This window comes from Hyperoodon ampullatus (genome assembly GCF_949752795.1).
Source record: "Hyperoodon ampullatus genome assembly, chromosome: 1".
Classification (NCBI taxonomy): Eukaryota; Metazoa; Chordata; class Mammalia; order Artiodactyla; family Ziphiidae; genus Hyperoodon; species Hyperoodon ampullatus.
In genome coordinates, this window is record NC_136914.1 from 80,175,114 (window position 1) to 80,184,614 (window position 9,501).

Consider the following 9,501-nt stretch of genomic DNA (forward strand, 5'->3'; position numbering starts at 1 on the left):
AGCCTGTGCTCCGCAAGGGGAGAGGCCACAACAGTGAGAGGCCCGCCTACCGCAAAAAAAAAAAAAAAAAAAAACTACAATGAGATATCATCTCACATCAGTCAGAATGGCCATCATCAAAAAATCTAGAAATAATAAATTCTGGACAGGGTGTGGAGAAAAGGGAAACCTCTTGCACTGTTGGTGGGAATGTAAATTGATACAGCCAATATGGAGAACAGTATGGAGGTTCCTTAAAATACTAAAAACAGAACTGCCATATGACCCAGCAATCCCACTACTGGGCATATACCCTGAGAAAACCATAATTTAAAAGAGTCATGTAGCACAATATTCATTGCAGCTCTATTTACAATAGCCAGGACATGGAAGCAACCTAAGCGTCCATTGACAGATGAATGGATAAAGAAGATGTGGCACATACATACAATGGAATATTACTCAGCCATAAAAAGAAATGAAATTGAGTTATCTGTAGTGAGGTGGATGGACCTAGAGTCTGTCATACAGAGTGAGGTAAGTCAGAAAGGGAAAAACAAATACCGAGATCAGCTCAGTGCTTTGCGACCACCTAGAGTGGTGTGATAGGGAGGATGGGAGGGAGGGAGATGCAAGAGGGAAGAGATATGGGGATATATGTATATGTATAGCTGATTCACTTTGTTATAAAGCAGAAACTAACACACCATTGTAAAGCAATTATACTCAAATAAAGATGTTAAAAAAATAACGACAGTATATTGTTTAGGACATACTTAAGATGTAAAACATTTTTAAAATCATGAGAGTAATCATCATTATTTAAAGTCAGGATAGAAGTTGTCTTTGGCTGGGGAGGGCACACAAGTTTACCAAAGGGTTGTAAAATAATTCACCCTTTATTTGTGCATTATCTCCAGATTCTTAACACTGTTATATGGCTATAATCATTTCCTCAAATTTGTATGTAACTGACACAAATACATATTAATAACCTGAACCCCTGAGTAGAGCAGCATTCAAATTTTCTACAACTTTGGTAACTTGTGCTAATAATACATAGTGCTAATTCCTATTAAGCATTTACTACATGTCAGACACAGGTCTCAAAATTTTATAAATACACACACAGTCATATGTATGTGTGTGTGTGTGTGTGTGTGTGTGTGTAGTCACAAACACCCAAAGAAGTAAGAACTATCATTATCTGCATTTTTTAAGAAGAAAATTGCACACAAAGCAGTTAACTTACTTTTCCACAGTCACACAGCTCATAACTAACTACCTGGGATTCAAGCTCAGGCAGTCTAGCTCCATAAGCCCTTTTCTAAGCCACCATGTTTAATAAAAAACTCAACATTAACTTACTAAAAAAAAAAAAATGTAGGGCCTCCCTGGTGGCGCAGTGGTTGACAGTCCGCCTGCCGATGCAGGGGACACGGGTTCGTGCCCCAGTCCGGGAGGATCCCACATGCCATGGAGCGGCTGGGCCCGTGAGCCATGGCCGCTGAGCCTGCACGTCCGGAGTCTGTGCTCCGCAACGGGAGAGGCCACAACAGTGAGAGGCCCACATATCGCAAAAAAAAAAAAAAAAAATGTAAATTAACAAAAAAAAGATTTTTGAATTATTTTAAGTACATCCATTAGTGGTATTTTAAAGCATATTTTGTTGGTTTTAATTTTAGTCTGATAAATGTAAAGAAAAAAGTTTGCGATTATTTTTATTGATAGCTCTATTCAATATCCACCTGCAAGCAATTACCAAATCTATCAACCAAGTTCATTTGATCTACTGTAGATGAAAATTAGGTCAATACAGGAAACAAGCTGTTTTGAAAACTGGTGATTAGCAATTTATATTCTCATTTATCTATGAATAAATTATCACAAGCTATTTTATTTTATTTATTTTTATTTATTTATTTATTTATTTTTGCGGTACGCGGGCCTCCCACTGTTGTGGCCTCTCCCGTTGTGGAGCACAGGCTCCAGACGCACAGGCTCAGCGGCCATGGCTCACGGGCCCAGCCACCCCGCGGCATGTGGGATCTTCCTGGACCGGGGCACGAACCCACGTCCCCTGCATCGGCAGGCGGACTCCCAACCACTGCGCCACCAGGGAAGCCCCACAAGCTATTTTATATTCTAATATCTATTATCCCAAAGCATTTTGTTACGGGTTTATATATCTACATCTCATATTTCATCCTCCTAATAGCCCACTGAGGTAGGACCTAGTGTCCTAATCCTACCAATAAGGAAAGGAGGTTCTCCCAGCCCAAGGCACATAGCTAATAGGAGACAAAACCAACATTCAAGGTCAATTCCGTCTTGAGTGCAAAGCCCACGTTCTTTCCTTTCTCCCTCTTTCTGTCCTATTATTTCTCCATCAGTTATCCTAAAAACTGCGATTGCTTTTAAATTTGAAATATAAAGCATGGTTGATTAGCAAAAATTTAAAACCCATTGAGAAAAGCAGTAGCTATTATCATTTTTTGTTATTATGCTTTGGTGATCTTGGTCAAGTTACCCAACAGCCCTGAGCCTATTTTTCCTCATTTATTGAAGGGGAATAAAAAAAGGGTCTGCTGCCTATGAATATTATGAGGATTAATGAGATGATGTTTTTAAAGAGCATAAGGTGTGTGCCCTACACAATGTAAACACTCAGGTAGAATGAGCCAACTGTTATTTTTTTTATTAGTGAAAAGAATGGTTGGTCTTTCTGGTACACTGAATATGCACAATTGTTTCTTAAAGTCCTTAAAAGTATGAGAACCCTTCATTTGTAATAGTGAAAAAAAATAGTCAATGACCTAGTAGGGGAATAAACTGTGTTTTCCATCATTTAATAAAATACTATACAGCAATTATTGCTAAAATACGTGCATGGATGTGAACAAATCTCAAAAATAATATTAAAGGCAACACCAAATTGCAAAAAAATAACTCTGATTATCAAAGTGAATCTTCAACATGCCTACATATGTTATGTGTTCACATATTTTGTAATCACTAAAATTGCCAAGAAAAGCAGAGGCATAAATGTTAATTAACATTAAAGATCTCTCTTTATGATCTACACTTACCTATTACTTAAGCAAGGCAGCCGTGCTTATCATTACACAGAATGTTTGTTTTAAAAAAATGCAATTCTTACAATTCATAACAGACGAACTACGGGTCATTATAGTATTGAATTCAAAAGAAAACCACCACAATCATTAGGCGGCAGTTGAAACTGCCTTGAGGTTACATAATGTCTAACTAAAACACACAAATCTGGGGCTTCCCTGGTGGCGCAGTGGTTGGGAGTCCTCCTGCCGATACGGGGGATGCGGGTTTGTGCCCCGGTCCGGGAGGATCCCGCGTGCCGTGGGACGACTGGGCCCGTGGGCCATGACCGCTGAGCCTGCGGGTCCGGAGCCTGCGCTCCGCAGCGGGAGAGGCCACAGCAGTGAGAGGCTCGCATACCACAAACAAAACAAAACAAACAAACAAAACAAAACAAAATACTCACACAAATCTGAATTCGGAAAACACAAGAGTGCATTAATTACAGCACAGACTACGAATATGAAATGTATATATAATGCACAGATAATTAAGTCTCAATCTACAAAGTTACAAAAAATGTCCTTAGGATAAGAATAAATAATTACAGAAGGATTACAGCACAAAAGTCTACATCATTATCATGAAACTTTTTTCATCAACAAGCAGAAGCTTCAGTTCAAAATATATTTTTTCAAAGGGCTTTTCAAATTATGAATAAAGGGTACATATGTTAATGTCTTTTCACTTGTAAAAAGGATCACACAGATACCTTTATCCTCTAACAATAAATCAAATGGTTAACTATTAATTTTGATTCATTATTTAGATATTCAAGTCAAAATTTGCAAATATTGAAATAATCAACCCATTTTATAGAAAGTCATTTTAAAGGAAAAAGTCTGAATTTTAGAATACTAAGCATTGTTCTGCTATAACATGAAATGTAAAGTTTTCCTTGAACATGGAAAGGATAGGATGAGTTTCTGTATTTTTTAATTCAATGTAGCAAACAATTGCTTACCATTTTTCTGTACGTTTTTGGTTCATATGTATTTCACCATTAAAGTCTAAAATAGTTGCATCCATTTTTAATATCTATGTATTAATACATCTAGAGAAAAATATCTAAGATTTTTACTTTTAATAAAAAGTTCACAGGAGGCTGGAGACTTCAGGTTTAGAATTCATATTTTTGAAAAGTCCTCAAACAGTCACTATAGTACCTTAGTCTTATAACAAGTTATAACAGATACTCCAGTCACAGTGCAGCCTTGCATACCACCCTCCTCCCCTTTACTGCTGTTTCCTTATTTTTCCTTCCCCCCAAACATTCAAAGGCATGACACCTAAAAGACAGGGCTTTGACTGTGCCAAGGATAAAACAGTTGCATGAAAGATGGATGAAAATCATTAAACTGGGGAGGAAGATAAGACAGGTACCTCTTCAGTAGCTAAAGATACCTGTTCCTTCTTGCTTTGAGCACTAAGGAGGATCCTGCTGGAAGGATCACAAGACACACCTATGGCTCCCAGGGAAGGGCAGCTGGTGAGACTTGCTTTCTGCTTGGAGAACTCTGGGGAGAGACCTCCAGATGAGCTGATAAGGAAGAAGCTGGCTCTTCAAGCCTAGATCTGACCTGGCCCTCAAAAGACAGGACTTAAAAAAAGAGATCCTGAGGTCCAGTGTCCAGCATAGCCCCACCCAGCCCAGCCTTTCCAAAAGGAGCAGACAGGAATTCAGGGAAGAAGCTCAAGGCAAGGACAAAGATAACCCATTTGACTGGCAAGTTAATTGCATCAGATAAATTGGCAGGGGGTGGGGGGGGGGTGAGGGTACATGTCCGGGAGATAGAAACAAAGCACCTCACACATCAGGAATACACATCCAGCATCATGTTCCTGTCAACACTTATGTGAAATCTTTAAGGAGTAAAGAAATTATGTCCAAATCACTGACCACAAAGAAATATATTTATATTGTACAGCAAGAAATGTACTAAATATCGTTTAGATGTTATTTGATTAGAGAGGATCTCAGATTATATAAGCCGTGGTTTCATTTTATAAAAGTCATAACACTGTAATTAGTTTGCAATTACTGTTTGCAGTTCAGGCAAGGACCACAAAGAAAAACAGACAGTGAAGTCTGAAAATAATTTAATTTACTTTCTCATTTTATAATTTGATCACCAGAAATGCCTAGTTACCATTTACTGCCATAATCAAAGAAGAAAAGAGAGGTGACAATGGGTTCTCTGGCAGTGCTATGATGAGGCTCCTGCTAAGATCTTTACTACTAATTTCAACATTATTTTAATTCTCATTTTCAAAGACTCAGTCACAATGTGAATAACAAGTCTTTCACATGGTGCAAAGCTTACACTTAGAAGTAAATGAACATCAAAAGATTCTCAAAAATTTATGAAAAGTAGCACAACTTATTTAAAACTTGAACCAAATGTTTCTTATCTGAAGTTATCCTTATGGCTCACAAAAGGATTCTGTTCCCGCAAAGACATAGCAGACCCTTCTCATTTACTTTCTTTTAATTGTTTAAAATTAGCAAAATATGCTAAAGCTATGGTGTCATACAAAAATTGGTGATCTTCTACTTTCCTAAGAAATACTCCATTTCTTATATATGCAATCAACACTTTTAAGAATATTTACTAAATGAGTGGTTAAGAAAGTGTGTTATAGAGTCAGATGTACTGGAATGAAATCCCAGTTCACTACCCATGTGATCCTAGAAAAATTAACCAAAGGCTCAGTTACCTCATAAGAAAATGGAGGAGTAATACCTATTTCAGAGGGCCAATGTGAGAATTAGATAACCCATGGAAAATTATAAACCAAACCAGCTTCTAGGTGTTTAATAAATGATACTGCCAATTGATTTCCCAGTAAATACTCAATATTGTCATTGGCACCAGGGGTGCCACGATAAAGACAAATTAATTAGGGCCTCTGCCCTCAAAGAGTTTACACTCTAATGGGAGGTACTTAACATGGTCTTGTAAATTACCATGTTTTCTCTTGCATATACTAAATTTCCATATTTTTCTCTTGTAAATACAACCAAGATCCAGCACCAGGGACAGAGTGGATACACAGGGAGACAAAGGGGGAATGAGAACCTTGAAGAAATGCCAGCCTAGAGCCTGTTTACAGGAATCTGTAATTGCATTTAGTGCCATAGCAGTAAGGGTTGAACTTAAACAACCTCATGACTCCCAACAGAGACAAGTGTTAGCTTTTAGTGAATTAAAAAAAAAAAAAAGCCCACCACAACCCTGAAGAAACCACATCTTAGGTGTAACTTTGAGAAATGGTTGAAAGCTCTCCTTGCTATAAGTCAGCTCCTCTTAGACTCCACAGTTACCTCAGGGTACCAATGACCCAACAGGCTGGTAGGCCCCCTCTTTAGAGTTCTGGTCTCCAGCTGAAGTGGTCTCATATTGTACTGCTACTACTTTTTACATGTCTTCTACACTACACTCAAGCCCCTTTTTTCTCTCTACCTCCTCCGCATCTAGTGCCGTGACCAGTACCAAGCAAGTGCTCACTAGATGCGTGGTGAATGATTAATTCGTGCCAATCGTGTCAGGTAGTAGAGATACAGTCATTAGGAACATGGCCCCTGCCAAAAAACACATAACCTAGTGGGGAGATAGAGTCAGCAATTCAAATATAAAGTGCACTCATGGAAGAATATAATACCAGGCATGGAGGACGGTACAGGAAAGAATGTCCAGGCGGAATTAGGGGAAATGAAGTCTCCCAATTAAATAGAAGAAAGCTGAGGAGTCCCAGGAAGTTATAAGTTGGAAACAGACTCTGGGCAGTGGTGTACAAGAGAGATGGCATGACAAAAAATTTCAGAAGAAAGAAAAGGTTGGTTGAATGGGTTAAATTTAGAAATGAACACTGAAAATAAAATTGTTAAAAAATAACTAAATTCCCCCAAATTGAATACACACAACTTATCATAAAAATTCTTACCTCCCTGAAATTCCTTTTGCTGACCCTGGAATCTCTGGTACAGGCCGATGTCTTAGCAGAAAAGATCGAGATGGTCTTGAAACCAACTTGCTACGACTTCTCATAGGTGTTAGGACTGGCAAAGACGGAACATACAAATCATTTACAACCATTTCTCCTTGAAATTGAAAGAATGGGGATGGTGGTGAGCTTTCTAATAACCCATTAGTTCCATTTCCAGAATTTGCTTCTGATACTGAACAGCCAGGGGAAGAAAGGAATTCAGGGTCTGCACTAGGAAGCTTGCTCACATTTTCTGAGATCAAATCAACTTTTTTTGTTTGTTCTTCGGTTGTACAGTCGATAGTCTTTTGTGCAGTCAAAGATTCTACATCAGTAATTTCACTACCAAATAAAGAATCTTGAAAAGAATCTGAATTCAGGTGTGGTTCTTCTTCCGGAATGGGAAAGTTGTATGTAGGAAGAGTCAGCTTATTATCTGATTTAACAGACTGGCTATTTTCCACACTAACTTCATTTTGATCAAGACTTTCTGTAACAGTCTCCAACTGCGTTGGGCTGGGTGTCTGAACACTGTGTGAATCTGAAAGTTCTAGGCAGGTATTCTGAGCAGAAGATGGAGCATGGTGATCCTCTGAAGTCTCATGATTCTTCTTTGTTTTATGAACATTTGCATATATTGAGATATCTTGCATTTTTGACAGGATTATCTGTAACTGTTTAAGTATCCTCCGCCTGTGTCCTGTAGGTGATATTCCAACTTTGAGGAGCACGCTGTCATTTATTTCTGCACAGTCCCTTACATTATTAAAACCAAATTCGCGGAAGCGTAAGAGGTACTGCTCCAAATTAATGCTCATTAGGAAATCTTTGATATCAACATTCACTTCACTGACTGAGGACATAATGGTGGCTTCATTACTAGGCAATGCGATAGAAGCAGTACAATGCAATACACACACAAGAGGGTGCACTTCTGTATTGAATTTTCCTCTATCACTTATCTCAAAATGTTACTTTCTGCACAGTGAATCCTTTATGTACTTAAGCCTAGAAAAAAAGAAAATCAATTTATTAGGACATTTTGGGTATTAAAACTAGTTTCACATTATAAACGTTCTCTGAAGAAAAATAATAGAAATGAGGATCATTACTTGTGCTCACTGAGAGTTTGGAATCTTTGTGCATTACTTTGTATGCCCTAGAAAGTCAATTCCTAGGTAGAGTGTGAAGGGACAGGACAGAAATGCTATTGTAGTATCAAATGATGATTTTCAAAAAGGTAAAAAAAATGATTCTCAAATATAAAATGAACATGTATCCAAAACAATTCATTCACTAATTAGTGAGGGAACCAGTAAGGTAGTAGGGCTAGTTCCAAGAGCATTTGTGGAACAGATTTACACAGTCCATCAGGAAAAGCTTTTTTTTTTTTTTTTCTCAGTGCTAGAATAAAATGGGTAGGTTAGATAAAAAAACTGGTTAGTGCCCTACAGGGCAATAAAACCATAACCTTTGGAGATATCTTTCTACTAGACAAAAATCTATAAGCTAACAGGTAACTTCTCAGTCCAGGGCTCTAACCAAATAGTAAATGGAAAGTGAAGCACAAGAATTAGAATTAAATATCCCTGAGGTGAGCCTGTTAAACAATACCCCCCAACAAGGCATTGAAGGAACATGCTGTACATTCTTTTGATTTCCAAATTTTAGATAATTTTTCTTAATAGTACCTAACTAGATATGAAGAACTCCCCCTTTAGTGCACCTTCTTCAAAGACTCTCTCCAAAAGCACAGTTAGAACATACTTCTCAGGTTAATAATTTTCACTTCAAAATTGCAGCAGCATTGTATGTAAATATTGTTATATAAGATAAGACTAGCTGAGCAACTGTACAGTGGATAACAGGAAGTTAATATGAAAGTAAAAGGAAAAAGTTTGAAGGTCACATTTTCCTTTATACACAGCATATACACATAGGTTCATTTTTCTCATAAACAGCATTAATTTTTTAAAAAGTTGATTTATCAGGTGCTGGTTACATGGCTGCATTCAGTTTGTAAAAATGTATGGTATGCAAAAATGTCTGTATATTATGCATCAGGAAAAAGAAAAAAATACAGAATATGCACAACAACCATACACTGAAGTAATAAAATGAGACACAGCCAAACAAGGTATATTTATCTGAGCAAGCACAGATGCAATATTTCTGGAAATCACATCTCAAAGTAGCTCTTCAAAAGACATAACTCAGAGTCTCTATGTGTTACATGTTCATAAGCTCTTTTTTTTTTTTTTAATATTCCCGGGTGTATTTTTTTTTTACATCTTTATTGGAGTATAATTGCTTTACAATGGTGAGTTAGTTTCTGCTTTATAACAAAGTGAATCAGTTATACATATACATATGTTCCCATATCTCTTCCCTCTTGCTTTAACTATTCAAAAACATCAGCCA

At 37.5% G+C, this 9,501-nt stretch overlaps 1 protein-coding gene across 1 annotated transcript in view; it reads right to left on the reverse strand.

Moving 5' to 3' along the window:
- The window catches only part of ARAP2 (ArfGAP with RhoGAP domain, ankyrin repeat and PH domain 2), a gene marked incomplete at both ends in the record, with an annotated part of 192,262 nt that extends 184,319 nt beyond the window's left edge, over positions 1-7,943 (reverse strand). The window contains one exon of the mRNA XM_079704429.1: positions 7,039-7,943. Coding sequence (XP_079560555.1) covers positions 7,039-7,943 — 905 coding nt within the window. The remainder of the gene's footprint in view (positions 1-7,038) is intronic.
- Positions 7,944-9,501: the final 1,558 nt, after the last annotated feature.